Source organism: Nomascus leucogenys, chromosome 7b, assembly GCF_006542625.1.
Source record: "Nomascus leucogenys isolate Asia chromosome 7b, Asia_NLE_v1, whole genome shotgun sequence".
In the NCBI taxonomy this organism is placed as follows: Eukaryota; Metazoa; Chordata; class Mammalia; order Primates; family Hylobatidae; genus Nomascus; species Nomascus leucogenys.
In genome coordinates, this window is record NC_044387.1 from 88,627,787 (window position 1) to 88,644,550 (window position 16,764).

At 36.1% G+C, this 16,764-nt stretch overlaps 1 protein-coding gene across 1 annotated transcript in view; it reads right to left on the reverse strand.

The window, feature by feature from the left end:
* DDX60 (DExD/H-box helicase 60) overlaps positions 1–16,764 on the reverse strand; it is a 101,325-nt gene that overhangs the window by 37,376 nt on the left and 47,185 nt on the right. Inside the window, exons 15-25 of the mRNA XM_030816307.1 lie at positions 15,898–16,064; positions 15,230–15,388; positions 13,820–13,969; positions 13,162–13,281; positions 11,936–12,031; positions 8,738–8,853; positions 7,724–7,866; positions 7,465–7,574; positions 2,535–2,639; positions 1,861–1,989; positions 727–851 (exon numbers count right to left, since the gene is read on the reverse strand). Coding sequence (XP_030672167.1) covers positions 727–851; positions 1,861–1,989; positions 2,535–2,639; positions 7,465–7,574; positions 7,724–7,866; positions 8,738–8,853; positions 11,936–12,031; positions 13,162–13,281; positions 13,820–13,969; positions 15,230–15,388; positions 15,898–16,064 — 1,420 coding nt within the window. The remainder of the gene's footprint in view (positions 1–726; positions 852–1,860; positions 1,990–2,534; positions 2,640–7,464; positions 7,575–7,723; positions 7,867–8,737; positions 8,854–11,935; positions 12,032–13,161; positions 13,282–13,819; positions 13,970–15,229; positions 15,389–15,897; positions 16,065–16,764) is intronic.

A 16,764-nucleotide genomic window follows, 5' to 3' on the forward strand; every position in this document is an offset into this window, starting at 1 on the left:
AAGTTCTAGGGTACATGTGCACAACGTGCAGGTTTGTTACATATGTATACATGTGTCATGTTGGTGTGCTGCACCCACTAACTCTTCGTTTACATTAGGTATCTCTCCTAATGCTGTCCCTCCCCCCTCCCCCACCCCACAACAGGCCCAGGTGTGTGATGTTCCCCTTCCTGTGTCCAAGTGTTCTCGTTGTTCAATTCCCACCTATGAGTGAGAACATGCGGTTTTTAAACAAAACATATGCATTCAAATAACCAATGGGCCCCAGAAATAGTAATGAACACTGCACTACCATAGGAAAGTTTGTATAACTCCCCTCACCTTAAAGCAGCAGTCCCCAACCTTTGTGGCACCGGGGACTGGTTTCATGGAAGACAACTTGGCAGTGGGTGGCGGTGGGGAAGTGGTGCACGAGGATTGAGGGGGATGGTTTCGGGATGAAACTGCTCCACCTCAGATCACCAGACACTCGTTAGATTCTCATAGGGAGCATGCAACCTAGATCCCTCACATGCGCAGTTCACAATAGGGTCGATCTGACAGGAAGTGGAGCTCAGGCAGCAATGCTCGCTGGCCCACCACTCACCTCCTGCTCTGTGGCACAATTCCTAACCGACCATGGGCTGGGCCAGTGATGGTCTGTGGCCCGGAGGATGGGGACCTCTGCCTTAAAGGAATGAGTCTAATACAATTACAAGCAAAACCAAATTAAATTAAATAACTTACAAAAAAAATAGTGCAGGTAACTTCTCCATTTTCCTTAGTTTTTCAACTAGAAGTGGAAACATGGTGATCATGTTTTCTGGACTCAAATCTGCTTCAGGACTAAGATTCTGAAGTACCATTCTGGCCTGTAGCGGTGAATACAAAACAATTTTAAGTCTGCATGAGAAAGAAAGAAAGTACTATTTGCTAAAATATTTTCATAGTTGTCTAATATATGTTTCTGGGTTTTTTTAAATAGTCCTATGAAAGTACATTATAAAACTAGGCAAAGAACCATCAAAGAAACATACAAATCCATACACTAGAGAACAAAAATTTGGCAATAATACACACACACACACACACACACACACATATGCAATTTAACCTGCAATTTTTAAGGCAATACAAATCAGGAATAGAAGGATTTTTCAGCAAATGATTCTGGTTTCACTATGACAGGAGGGCAAGTGTGAATCAGTTTCTACATTATGTCAAAAAATCACATCCAAATATATTTTCAAGGTTTGTAAATGACAAAATAGCTAGAAGAAAATGTAACTCAATTATATTATATTTTTGAATGGGAGTAGATTAAGATATTACAGCAAAAACAAAAATCCAATGAGAAAAGTCTAATATATGTCATTCCTCAATCGGCGCCAATAAATCAAATTTCAAAATATGAAGACCATCAACTTATTAAAACAAATATCCGTAACTTCTATAATTCCAGGTAAAGTTTTAATACACAAATAGTTCCTACAACTTGAAATAAGAAGAAGAAAAGGACAATAAATTCCAAGTCAAAAAAGACAGAGGGAGTAAAACATTCTCCTCAGAGACTGTTCCTGTGAGTCCAAAGTATCAACAATATCATCTCTACGGATAGTGAACCTTCTGTTCTCATCGGCTATGCCATTTAGAAACAACCAGTAGCCTCTGGCACATGGTTCAGAAGACACTGAGGGTAAGACAAAGACCAGTTTACTTTCTCTTTTTATTCTATCCCAGAATTACCAGACTTCATGTTCAACTTAAATTTCTAAAATAAAAATTGAGGATTAAAAAAAATCAGAAAATGGTATTAACTGAATGATATAACTCAAGAAAACAACAAAAATAAAGTTTGGCCAAAAAGTGTATGAAAATTACCTGCTCTATGTTGCCATTTTTAATCCAACTTGTTAACTCTGCCTTTAGACTCTCTTCATATTTTCTAGCATCCATCTTTTTAATGACTAATTTATTGTTAAAATGAATGAAGTTTTCTGGGCACAGTTCCTTGAAAACAAATATTACAAAATTAGGTACAATCATGCAAGAAAATCCAAAAGTATTTCTCAATTATATGCCTGATTAACAGCCTTACAAGTTTCTTGAGCACAGAGATGGTTAAACTTTTTATCTCCACACGGCTTCTAATGCATAACATTACTAGGATGGATGAGCTCTTCAAAAGAGAGGATACAAAGCAAAACAAAGTAGAAGATGAAAACAAAACAGCAATTGGGACTTAGAAGGGAAGCAAGTGTAATGAAAAGAAATATGAATCTAAGGTATAAGAAGACTGAAATATAATAGTGTTCCAGAAGTTGAAAAGATTTCAAAAAAAAAAGAAGAAATATTCTCAGGAATGAAAATAAAATACAAATTAAAACCCATTAAAAAACAAACAGATAATGTTAGAAATATGAGAAGAGGCACTCTTATTGTAGGAAGAGTCAACTAATAATTTTAAAAGATTAGATGCCAGTGATTAGAAAGGGTGAGAGTTTGTCAATGTTATCATCCTCTATAATAGCATTAATTACATTATTATTATTTACCTGGGCCCGGGGCCAACTTTTCCAAATTTGAAACATGGCATCATATAGCTGGATGCTTTCTCGAGGTGAAAGGATAAGATCAGGAGGGAATCCATAGCTTTCAATCTGTTTAAAATAAAATTAAAATTTTTACTCTTTATTTTATTTTATGTCTTATCCTTTGCCTCTTAGTCACTATCATAACCCAAAGACACTGAAAAGCAATAAACTAAAATGTTCAAATGCTGATAGGTGCTAAATGCTAACAAATTCTATCAACACAGTTTCCTGAATCACTAAAGAGGAAAAAAAGCCAAAAGCCCACAAAAAAATTTTAATATTACTTCCTAAGACCTTTTCGTTGTGCTAATTTTCTATGAACTGACTTCATAATTGAAATCAGAGCGATGGGAAGCTGAAAGATCTGTGGACTCAGTTTAGACAATACATAACCTCTACCTTACAGCTAACACCAAAATTGATGTAATTAAGAATGTGATTCTTTACTTTATGTGTACCAAGCCAGGCTAAAATGGGAAAATCTTATTTGCTTAAGTTTCGAGATAAGAACTGGGTCAACTTCAAGATAAAGGCTCTCAAACCACCTTCAAGACTCCAAGAAATTTCTCCCAAAGGTCACTGACAGGTCTGCTTTAAGTCTTCTTAATTATGTATGCCATTCAGTTTTTCCACAAATATTTTTAACGGGAAATAAAAAATTCCTGTTCTCAAAAAGTTTCACTGTAGTATTTTCTACTGGTTTCAATCACTACTGCTACAAATCATTTGCACGTAGAAACATACTCTCTGAGATGTTAATAGGAATGCAGTATAGACTGAATGTTTGTCTTCCCCCAAAACTTACATATTGAAACCGAATCCCCAATGTGATGGTATCTGGAGGCAAATCCTTTAGGAGATGGTTAAGTCATGAAGGCAGAACCCTCATGAATGGGATTAATGCTGTTATAAAAGAGACCACAGAGATCTCCCCTGTCCCTTCTGCCATGTGAGGGCACAGCGAGAAGACAGCTATCTATGAACCTGAAAGCAGGCCCTCACAAGACACCAAATCTCCCAGTGCCTTGACCTTGGACTCCCCAGCCTCCAGAATTCTGAAAAGTAAATCTTTGTTTCTAAAGCCTCTCAACTTGTGATATTCTTGTTATAGAAGCCTGTTGAATGGGGGCTAAGACAGTATTCTTCAAAAAAGGAAAAGAAGGGAGAAATGATATATATTGTATCAAATAGGATTCTTTGGGATTTCTCACTGGAAATGTTAAATCTCAAAGAAGTAAATATAGCATGCAAATTTATCCGAAATAATTTGACAATAGGGCACTTGTTTTCATAAACAGCTATTAATACATTTTAAAATTCAGGTTTCAAATTTCGGGGCTAAAAAAGCCACTCCAAACACAATACAGTTGAAAAAAACTGGAGATGATGTTTGGTAGAATGGAAAGTACAGGAGAGTTTGAATGAGAAGATCTGGTTCTAATTGCACCTGTAAATGCTAGTTCCTCATCCATAATATAGGAATGAAAATACAATATTTTTACTTCTACCCTAAAGACTGCAGTGAGAGCAAACAAAATCAACATATGTTCTTCAAACCTTTAAAACTATAGAACATAAAACAATTCCCGGAATCATCATTTAATATCTCAGTTGGAGTATCGAAAGATAGCTAAATGCTAACGACTATATTATGTCAACATACTAAATAAAACAAAACACCTATTATTTTGTAATGTTGGCATCTTCTCTCTTGTTAGGTATTACTTGAAGGTGGTTACTTATTCTACCTATCTAAAATAAAAGCATACAATAAATCCAAGATTATTATAATTTTAAAACATAAATCTTCTGTTTTTGGTTGCTAGAATGCTTATGATTTCTTAAGTCTCTTAGCCTTTTAGAGAGGTCTGAGTTTCCTCATTTCTAAAATTAAGGATAATTCTGCCTGTGACATAGATTTCTTATGAGAATTATATTAGATAACATATGTAACAGACCTAGTAAAATGCCTGGCATATGATTAATGCCACAGCCATCAATATGATTGATTAATTATCCCTTATAGTTCTTAATTTTTTAAATCAGTTTAATAGTCCTATGCCTAAATACTGGAGATTCAATTCAGTTGTTCTCCACTACATAGTGACTAATGATCCTGTAAAAGTTGAGTGAGTCTAGGCAGAAAATGAAGAGAAATAAAAGGTCATAGATTTGTACCATTCTTTATTTATAAACACAATAGTATTATACCATGATGCTATTTTTGTAAACCACATTGTCCCTAATGTCATAGGTGAGGGTAGGCATTGATTTATGCTGAGCAGAAACAGATAGATAGCAGTTCTTTCAAGGACTTCCTGGGGCTGATAGCTCTCCAGGAGTCAGCAGCTGTTCCTGTGTGGCATGAAAATTGGGCCAAAGGCCAAAAGACACTGTCCTTAGCCAGAAATAAGCCATGTATGGATTGAAGGTGATCCCTCACCATGGTTGGATTCAGACCAGCTCACTCGTCCTGCCCCACTCCTGAAATCATTTTCATACTACAACTATAGAGGAAAGGACCCAGGTGGATGGCCCTTCTTATGTTGCCACAGTTTATTATGTTTTTTCTTGCCACTCCATTTTTTCATATTAATCTGAAATGGACTACACAGGACCAGGAATTATTTACTCAGCTGAAAGGCCTCCTTGGTTTTTATCACTGCTACTTTAAGATATGTCCTATATAAACACACGCTATACACAGCTGTCAAAAGAGACTTACTAATACCTAAGTCTTTATGTTCATCCTGCATTCCTGCCACAGAAGTCTAGACATCTTAAGAAGACTCATACAACAGCATGACCTTTGCATTAGTCATCTGGGGTCACAGCACACTGTAGCAGTTCTATTGCTTTCCAGTTACTCCATTAATAGCTACTGAAAGTAGAGGAAAGGCACTTGGACCAAAATGACAATTTCAGCAAGTACTCCAAACCACTATATTCATTGCTGCTTAAAGATAACCTGCCTTGAACCATCCTACACAGAATAATTTTTAAATACTATACTGTTTTTAAAATGCCAGGTAATGATGAAAATGTCAGATAACTCCTGGATATCATAAAGGAAAGAAGGGAGGGGAGGGAAGGGGAGGGGAGGGGAGGGGAGGGGAGGGGAGGGGAGGGGAGGGGAGGGAAAGGAGAAAGAAAAATGAGAGAATAAAGTACCTTTTATTCTTATATGTGGGTTATCATCCATATTCTAGGTTTGGGGTATGAGTTAAGTCACAAGAATTTTGTCCATATTTAGGTTTATTTAGAATTTGGATTGGGCCATTGTCCCACAGAGATAAGTTTCCATAACAAAATCCTATTAGAAAATTACCATCAGCCAGCTTGCTTTTAAAAGCCAACTTGTTTGAGATTGCATCCTGGCCCCACCATTTACTTAATGATGCAACACTGAGTTAGTTAAGTTCTCTATGCCTCACTTTCCTCATTGTAAAGTGGGAATAGTATTAAGACAACTATCATAAGATTGTTGTAATGGTTAAAAGAGGTTTAAAAATGTAGAAATTTTAGAACATGAAGTAAGTACTCAATTTAGGTTGGCTGTTCTTTTTTTTTTTTTTTTTTTTGAGACAGAGTCTCGCTCTGTTGCCCAGGCTGGAGTGCAGTGGCTGTTCTTATTTAACATACACTTAGTACCTTTTATATACACAGCAATTTGTTAGGAAATGAAGGACACAAAATTTGTCTTCAAAGAGTTATTCTAGTAAGTAAAGACTATATACATGTAAACAACTTAAGCAGTAAGCTCATCATGGCTGGTGTCATATTAGAAACACAGACAAGGTATTTATTGAGAGAAGAAAGATTACATCTACCTAAGAAAGTCAGAGAAGAATTCAGAAAAGGTTTCACATTTGAAGAATTATGGAAGATGAACAGGATATGAATGACTGGTATTTGGCATCCAGTTTGAAATATTCTAAGAGCAATATATAGCATGAGGGCTGCCAGGTAAGATATCCCCAGTGAACGAATGGAAAGGACATTGGGGCCAGGTCATAGATGACCTTGGTTGTCAAGCTAAGGAGGTATGCATTTAGCTTTTTCCAAAAGAAAGCCAAAAGAGACTTGGAAAGATCAAAATTATCTTTAAAGAAAGTTGAGAGTTACGTTTAATTATATTCATGTCAAATTATGTTGACTTTTGTGCTCTAAAAATTTTACATATTTTACCACCTTTAATCATCACAACAATCTTATGATGGATGTCCTATTATGTTTAACATAACAGAATTTGGAATATATTTAAGGTTTTAGAAGGAAGACAAAACTATTGACTAATCATCACTTTGAAAGCCAAAGGAAGTTTAAATGGGCCACGTATGGGACTAGGATGAGAGCGGAAGAGAACTATGCAAGAAAAATTAAGAAATCTTTCCCCACTCACACCCCGGTGTCCCAGCTGAAATCTTCCTAAGACCTCCACCTTACTGGCTCACCACCAAAAAAATCATGTTGTGATTGCTACGTTAGTGAGAATGTCTTTTACCTGATTTCTCTATGTACTAGGGATTGTCCACATATAATTGTATGGCTGCACTATGAGAAGAATTAGCGTCAGAGGGGTAGACAGACAGACATGGGCGCTGAGAAGAAGAAAAATTGGCAAATGAAACATCCGAGAATAAATAAAATTAGCTAAAAATTCAGGTTAAATTTGTAGTGGTTTTTAATCTTTGTGTATTCAGGCATTGTTGAAGAACCAATGAGAATTAGAAAGAATACTCTTGTTATTTTTTAAATTAAGGTTAAAGTATCAGTTTCTGTAATTCTGTAATTCTATAATTCTGATAAATATCAATTAGGCAGCATTTATTTATAATATATACAAATATTTTATATTACTTAGAACAAATATGGCTAAAATATTACTTACATGATCTGTCGTTAGTGCAGCACATGGGTGAAAATGATCAAAATGAATGTCACCATGTTTTATTGAACATACATGCTTCTCTAGATCATTGTACCTCTCTCCATAGAGCACTAAAAATGAAGAACAAGAATTTCCACATCAATGGAAATGTAATCACTGAAATAAATTTAAAGTAAACGGCATCAAGATCAAGGTAATGGTAGATTTTTTAAAAATAATAAAGTAAAAGGCAAAGTTTACATAAATATATCAAACATACCAAGTCTAACTTTATATGATTGTTTTACTTGCAAGTAGTCTTTGGAAAAGCCAGCATGACGGCCCACATGTCTTTTAGAAGCGGTTTTATTTTCAATTATTTTGTCTTCTTGTTTCCAGTACCATTTTACCGACTGTAGCCACCTTAAAAAAATAAATGTACATATTATTTAGGCAGAACATGGAACTGCTTCCTGTGAAATTAAGTAGCTTAAGTAAAGACAATTTCATCTTCCTTATAAAGTGTACTTAGGGGAATAGACTCAGAAGCCAGACTACCTGAAATTAAATCCCAACCTTCTTAGTAATAGCTGTGTCTCTTGGTTGAATAACTTCATCTTTCTGTACCTAGTTTTCCACATTTTAAAAGGAAATATGGTAGTCATATTGGAACTGTGACTATTTAATTGTAGTAATGGAAGTAAGCATAAATCGTAAGGGTTGCTGGGCATTTAAAATTAATTAATACATGTAAAGCACTTAGAACAGTACTGGGCACATAGGAGGTATTATAGGATTGTTATTAGTAAATAAATAAATATTATTGTAAAGTAAAAAAAAGTATTAGTAGTAGGCAAAAATCAAGCCCAATGACAAGATAAAATGGCGCTTTCAACTAATAAGAATTTGCTATCTTTCTAAACATCTCTACAAAGTGGGAAAATGGACCACAGGACCCATGGCTGAGTGTGTTGTTATATCATTTTATTTTTTATTTCTTGGTGAAAGACAAAAAAAGAAACAAAAATATATCTTTTCTGATGAATCATTTTTGGGATGGGGGAAATTTCCTACTCAATTGCAGATCTGGGTGGGGAAGTTCTTGATTTATAGAGGATGGGTTTCCTCAACAATGGCCAGGAGGTGTAGAGAGATGCAGTTTCTTGAAGATCCAGAAATAAACTATTAAATTCACTAGAAAATTATAAAACTCCTGAGAACCCATAGAGAAATTATGAAATTCAAACATTCAAAATAGATAAACACTCTGTCCAAATTGGAACTTAATGCCTACTCGGTGAGATGTTCAGGATTACTTATGGTAGCTGAAAGAGCCAAAAAGGGACATCGGATCATGACAAGGAGATGTTCCCAGATTTCTGCTCCGATTTCTCCACCAAGACAATGAACCTATTAAAGAAAAAAAAAAAATCTCAACTGAAAAGTTAATTTAAAAATAGCAAATGAAAGTAAGACATGGAATCTTGAAATTGTCATGCATGCCTTCCCATCACCTTTAAGTGACCACGCCAAGTTTAAAGAAATATTAAAAATCCTCACAACCAATTCACCAACAATTCTGCTTTACTTTACTTTCAAAAATTTCTTTCAACTCAATGCATTTCTCTTCATGTCTACCTCCAACCTAGCTACTCTCATATCTCAGCAGCACTACCACAATATCCACTTGACTACTATACTTAGCCTCCCTATCTGCCCTTAAATTCTTCACATCACAGCCAAAATAAAAATGTTGGCCAGGCGCAGTGGCTCACGCCTGTAATCCCAGCACTTTGGGAGGCCGAGGCCAGTGGATCACGAGGTCAGGAGATCGAGACCATCCTAGCTAACACAGTGAAACCCCATCTCTACTAAAAATACAAAAAAATTAGCTGGGCGTGGTGGTGGGTGCCTATAGTCCCAGCTACTTGGGAGGCTGAGGCAGGAGAATGGCGTGAACCCAGAAGGCGAAGCTTGCAGTGATCTGAGATCGTGCCACAGGGCTCCAGCCTGGGCAACAGAGCAAGACTCTGTCTAAAAAAAAAAAAAAAAAAAAAAAGTTTAAAAAGATAAACTATATCAAGTCACGTCACTAAATAAATTGCTTTAATAGCTTCCCTTTGCATGTGAAACAAAACAAACTCCTTAATGGGATGTATAATGTCTGGCATCATTTGGCCGCTGCTGCCTCCCTGGCTTTATCTCAATCCACTGTCTCCACTTTTACTATGGTCCAGAAAGAATGACCTTTTCTTTGTTCCTTGAACTCACCCTTCCTACCCAAGAGCTTTCACGTATATTATTCCCTCTGCTTAAAATACTCTTACCCTCTCTTATTCAAACAGTAGAGTTCAGCTCAATGCCACTCCATAAAAAAGACTCTTCTGACCACCTATTCCAGAGTTGCCTCCTCCTGACACTCTGCCAGGACTGCAGTCATGACAGCCTGGTCTCTCCCTTCACGGTTTGTACCAACGTGGGCTAGCATCATCATTTGTGAGCTCACTTGTTTATTTCCTCTTTCTTGATTAAACTGCTGTCAGCTCCAGTGTCTAATAGATAAGGCATTAAGTAAACTGTAACCTTAGACCTGAATATTCTATTCCTAGCCACTGACACAAGGCCTAGCACTGAGGAGGCACTCCTTAAATATCTGCTGAGTAAATGAATGGATGAGCAAATCAAACTAGATTCAGAAAAGAGTCTCAAATGTGGTCTTCATTTAACAGATTAAAGTATGACACCTGGCAAGCAACTGAAAAAGACTTACTATCAAAGTCAAATTATCTATCTATTAGAATATGCATACCCACTGCCCATCTGGGCTTGTCCTGGTGAGATAAAATACCACTCCATCAAATATTGACCTTACGCTTTGCACTAGATAGCACTTTTCCCTGATTCTGCCAGAATAGACGTTAGCCTTTAAAACCTTTCGTTTTTATCCCTTACACAAAATTTGAAAAACTGAAATAGCCAAAGTCATATCGTCATATTACTTCAGAGTTTTGAGATGAGATTTTAATTCAAAGTTCTAGATTGCATAGACAAAGTTGTTGGATTTTTGAAAACAAGAATATTCAAGACCTTCATGATGCAATATGAGATTAACCACAAATAAATATAATAAATCAGTATCAAACAAATCCGAAGCACAGCCTATTTGGTAGCTCCAAGTTTATAGCAAGGAAAAGGTAAGTTACAGAGATTTGTTAAACTTTTCCCCTTTGAATGTAAAATTCCACAGAGTCAAAGATTGTATCTTTCTATCGTGTTTTAAATCTCTTTTAATAAATATTCCCCCTTTTTTTCTTTCTTTTTTTTTTTTTTTTTTTTTTTTTTTTGAGATGGAGTTTCGCTCTGGTACCCAGGCTGGAGTGCAGTGGTACGATCTTGGCTCACTGCAACCTCCACTTCCTGGGTTCAAGTGGTTCTCCTGCCTCAGCCTCCTGAGTAGCTGAGATTACAGGCACCCACCACCACATCCAGCTAATTTTTGTATTTTTAGTAGAGATGGGGTTTCACCATGTTGGCCAGGCTGGCCTCAAACTCCTGACCTCAGGCAATTTGCCCACCTCAGCTTCCCACACTCCTGGGATTACAGGTGTGAGCCACCGTGCCTGACCAATAAATATTCCTACTAATGCTGCAATATAGCTTTGCTAAGTATCTTCCATTTGCCCCAATAAATCGCTATAAATCTACATTGTTTTTTATTCTGCTCTCTCTTCCCAGGGAAGCTGACCTATAGGCACTTTGTCAAAAGGACTCTTATGATTTCTGGTTCCACTAGGTTTGGCCTATGGAGGGCCTTGGCCATAGATCAGAAGATGTGGGGAGACTGAGGCTGAGGTCATTTTTCCATTGGCTCCTTTCCTGCAAAGCTACCTTGAATCAGCTATGTTCCTCACAATATGGTCAACTCAATTGGAATCTCCTTTTGAGTTTCCATAAATGCTTCCACGCCTTGCCCCTTTAAGCCTAGAGGTAAACTACCAGCTCTAGATTACTGCACTAACCCTTATGGATTCCCTCACATACACCTTTGAAAAATGCCCTTCTTGAATTATTGTATTTCAAGAGTGTCATTTAATTATCTGTTGGGATCATGACCGATAAAACTTACGTAATTGACATCATTGTTAGAGCCAAAAATTATTTACTTTAGAGGTCAAAGATTGGATTGAAATCTCTGTCCAGGGAAACTTGTACCAGGATGGTTGAATTCTATTTCCCCTGAAACAGCTGTCAACGAAAGATTCCACTCCCATACAGAACTCTGCAGGGTGCATCATTTTACCCTATTGAGTCACAACAGGAAAAGGGAGCCAAAAAACTGTAATTCCCAGGAAAAATCACTCAGGAAAAAAAAACGGAGGCCTTCTCAATCTGAACTCCATCCAAGGGGATAGATGTCCTGAAACACCAAATATCTTCATTGCTATGCAAATGTGCACTAGGAAATTAAGCAAAGAAAGAATACCAAACCTACCTCATCAAATATAACATATCTGATCTTTTTCACCCAGTTTTGGCGATGAGGAGCAAGCAGCAGAATTTCAAAGCAGGCAGGCACTGTAATAAGTACCTACAAAGAATAATATTGGGTGAAGTAACATTTTGAGCACTTAGTATGTGTAGACATAGTTACAGAAATATGTAAGATAGACTTATGAGTCCTGAATGTACCTGCTGATAATTGGCATATAACATTGCTTCTGAGAATTCAGGGTTTCATCAAAACTGTGCCATATTCATTGGAACCATATGAAACTGAAATTTCGGTAGGCCAAAAATGGTAGAAAATCAGATTTGAAGTTTACATCCTTGTTCATGAGCATTCAGAGTTTAAAAATAGAAATTATTCATTGTCACAAGTTTGATTCTTTAAAACCTGACATTGACATAGAGTTTGGATTGGAAGGTGTTTATTAAGAATCAGCTAGTGTGAAAAGAGCAGGGAAGCAGGCATGAGCAGAGGGGGAAGCCTAACTGCAAGGTAGGCCTGATGGAGCTTCAGCCAACCTAGCTGGGAGTTCTGGAGTGAGGATTGCTGTCAGAGTTGTTCCACATCGAGCCACAGCAGCCCACTGTTTATACTTCTACTTAGCTCAGTTGCAGTGTAGAGACTGTGGAGGCAGAACTGGGGGAGCTGATAGCTGGCATCTATCTTAACCACACTCCCCACATCAAGTCTTTCTTTGAAAGGCAATCTGGGTAGAACATCTCCATGCCTACCATGCAATCTTCTAAAATCATGTGTTCATTCTTATTTAGTCTTAATTGTTGATCTGTGAGTTCATAAGGGTGAAAACTGTTTATGATTTAACACCAGGTATACGATCCATAATAGAACATTTTCTAAATCATGAGTATCCTTAATAGATACTTATGAAGAAAAAGTAATTGATTTAAAATTGAGGTTTGTTAATTTTCTATAACATAGCATTCATCAGATTATTCTGAATCCTTTTACAAACCAAGACGATGCAATAAACTATAGATGAAATCAGAAATCCAAAGGTCAGTGTCCTTAGAGAAAGATGAGTTCTAGTTCTCACTCTTTGAAATGTAACAATATTACATTTTTTCTAAAAGTATTTTGTCTTTCATGAATTCAAGGAAATTATTTTCACAAGCCTTGAGAAGATGTGTCAAAGAGACATACAAGTACAGTTATATAATTTGATAACACACTTATTAATTAAAATACCCTACCTGACAGTTTAAGGCGTCATGACGATACTCCCTGGTGAAAACACCACAGAGAGCTTCACCACTTGGCAGATTTTTCGTAAAACGATTCTGAACAGTTGCTGCCACTTGATTAACAAGGGCCTGATTGACAAAGAAAAAGATCCATTAGTCACATAATAGAGAGAAGTGAAATATCAGAGGACAACAAGAACTGTCTAAAAGTGTGTCCTGCTTTCAGTGCAGAAAGCTTACTAACCCCTTTCATTAACCCACTACTCTAAACACACTAACATATTCTCTTTGAGATAGTTGACTCAGCATACAAACCTCATTGATAAACCTCAACCTAAAGTAAAATGGAATTTAAAAAGTATTCATCAGAAGGAAAAACAGAAAATGTTGCCTATACATCAGAAAAAAATTGTGTCTCCTATATTTGGTGACTTTCCCCTGATGTCTAAAGTTTGAATATGTATATGTTATTTTATGTATATGTTTGTGTGTGTGTATGTATGTGTATATGTATATGTATATGTATGTTATTTTACCTTCAGACACTGGAACAAGAAAATGCAGGTTAAAAAATAAAGTGAACTAGATCTACCATGTGACCATGTTCATTATTTTTAAATAGTAAGTTCAGGAATGAAAGACAATATTACAGTCACTTGAGCACTACCTTTGTGGGTGCAACGTACACGACCACCCCATCGTCACTCTCCTTCAGCACTTTCTCCATACAGTAGTAGGAGGCATAGGTTTTGCCTGAGGACGTTGGGGCAACAATCACTGCTGACTCATTCTTATCCACAACATCAAGGAGCTCTCGCTGCAGGGTGCAGAGTATCATTCGTGTCAAGAAAGTGAACCGTATGTTACCAAAACAAAGACAGTATTTATAGACTTCCAATATGATTTTCTAAACCTCAAAGGATCTGTAGGTACATCTGAAGGTCTCATGTCATTCTCTCAGAAGAGATCATTTTTATGCTTTTGAACATCTGTAAGGTGGGTTTTATGTGTGAAAAATGGAGAGGATGTCTGAACAAAATATCTTATAATTGAGAAAACACCTTGTAATTATTTGCTATTTACTAAGTGCAGCTGAGAAACTAAGTTCTAAGAAAGAGACAATATGTATATTACTGATGGTGAAAAAAATAGCTGAGGAGAAGAAACATCAAACATTCTTAATTTTACTACTGATCTTCTACTTTCTACACAGAAGAATGCCAGGATGAGAGAGCTCCATCCCTTCAGCCGAAGAATGTTGACTAGCCGAAGAATGGTAATAAGTCTATGTAATAGGTAGAAGGTGGGAAAACAACTCAAAACCCCAACCGGTCCACTCCTGGCCACACCTCAGCGTGAACTGGGCATCAGAAGAGTTACAATGTGAATGAAATTAATGGAGAGCATTACTGCCTCTAGTCCTGCACTGAAGCAAGGAACCAGTCTTCCCATTCATGAAAAGGCGGCATGCATTTTTTAACCTACCCCACCATCATAAGAAAGATTCTGAAGGGGCAGTCTATTAGATTGAAGCTATAAAACTGCATTTCTGTAGGCAAACATGTTCAATTTACCAGCAAGTTGGTATGGTTCAATGCATGTAGAAATGCATCCTTTTCTTCTAAATTTTATATCCCTCAATATTAATTTCATATACATTTTTAGAATAGCTACTATGGTGACAGATGCAATGTGTAAACATCTAAACAATTGTCCCTACTATTTAAACTATCCAAATTTCTCTACGCACTTTATATATTTACATATGAAATCCTATTGACACAGGGAAAACGTGGAGGCTGCTCCATAATGATACAGCTGGATGACACTGAGATAACATCAGAGCTAAACATATGAATCCATTAATGTACCTCCAAGGAAATGGTCTATATAATAAAAGAAAATCTCACTTTCTTTAAATGGGGAAAAAATAGTCCACATTTGACATTTTCAATAACAAAGTATCTTTAAATGACATCAACACCAAATATAATATGTAGAGCCACAATAATGAGAAACCTCTGAGATCACATATAATAAGAAAATACAGTAATTTTTGTTTCATTTGCAGTATTACCTGCCATGTGTCGGGAATAAAATCCTGGACCCTGGGATCTGGGTCTTTTCTCTCATCTCGTATCAAATAATGGCCCATGTATTGCAGTTGGAACCGAGCTGGCCCAATGCCAACCGAATATTTATTCCTTTTCTTCACTTTTACATCATTTTCTGCACCCTGCATTATTTCAAAAGTCCATTTTGAAAAAGACATTGAATTAGAATATCATTTAAATAAGTAAAACATTTATTACTGAGCACTTTCTATGTGAAAAGCATTTTACCACCTTTTAAATTTAAATTGTTTAAATCGTTGTCTTAACTAGAAAAAATTAGTAGACATCAAGATTTTCAAATATACATCATGACATTTGTGGCTACAACCTGATATATTTAAAGACAATTGAATAGTCACACTATAGTTTTGAGACGTTTTGCTAGAATTAAGTGCAGGGTTAGTTTTAAAGGATCTGCAGAGATTATCTGGCATTTAATCTGTTTGTCCAGGTAAGCATTTGTATAAATTTTCTAATTATGCATTACTTCAAGATTGGGCAGTTGGGTTACTACTAATAATAGTATTTTCAGTAAAAAAAAAAAATCTGGAAGAGATGACTATCTTTGCAAAATACTTTATGTATACCTAATAATTACCCTGTTGAAATTGAGCTATTCTGATAATATTACCTGGGTTGGATGTAAAGAACTTGCCAACTCATCAAATCCTAAATACTTAAGGCATCTGGCTATGAGTTGCCGATCATCTTCTTGTAAAAGCTCTGAGTATTTTTCCATCAAGGAGTGGATCCTTTTCATCATTTGAACAGCTATACTTAAATCTTTCCTGGTTTTACCTTGGTAAAGAATAAACAATAAAATTGTTATAAAGACCATCAAAAATAATTCATTTGATTATCCAAGATTAATCATCTAGATGGCCTCACTATCTTACTTGGCATTAGTGGAGGTTTTGGAGTAGAAAGGACCAAATAAAGTAAAATTGAAGTCAACTATCCACACTTCATCATCTCTGTGGATTATTGAGATGTAGCTATATCAGTGTTGGGAAAAAAATTGTAGTTCATCATAGAAGTAAGATCAAAAAAGCTCAAGTTTGTAAAAGTTTAGGAAGAATAACAAATATTTTCTCCATCTTTTATTTTCATATGTGCTCTACTATGTTCAAAGAAAAATATCTTTATAACTTGAAATATCTGGTTAAAACCTTAGCAACATTTATTGAGTCCTATGGTTGACGACAGATAAGTATTTGGTGTAATCATTGGAGCCCTTCAATTCAATCCACCTCTTCCAACTGTCACATTCTAGATGTTGCTAATCTCTCTCCATTGCTTTATATTCATACATATCCTTTTTGTTCCTCTGCTCTGCTAATTATTTCATACTTATTATGTCAGGGTTTCTTCTAATCAATCATCTATATTTCACCTATTTAACAATATTAACTAACACCAACTGAATACAGTAAGAGGCTATAAAGGAAATGTAATACAGTTTATACTGATCGTTATGCACTGTTTCTAAGTGAGCAGT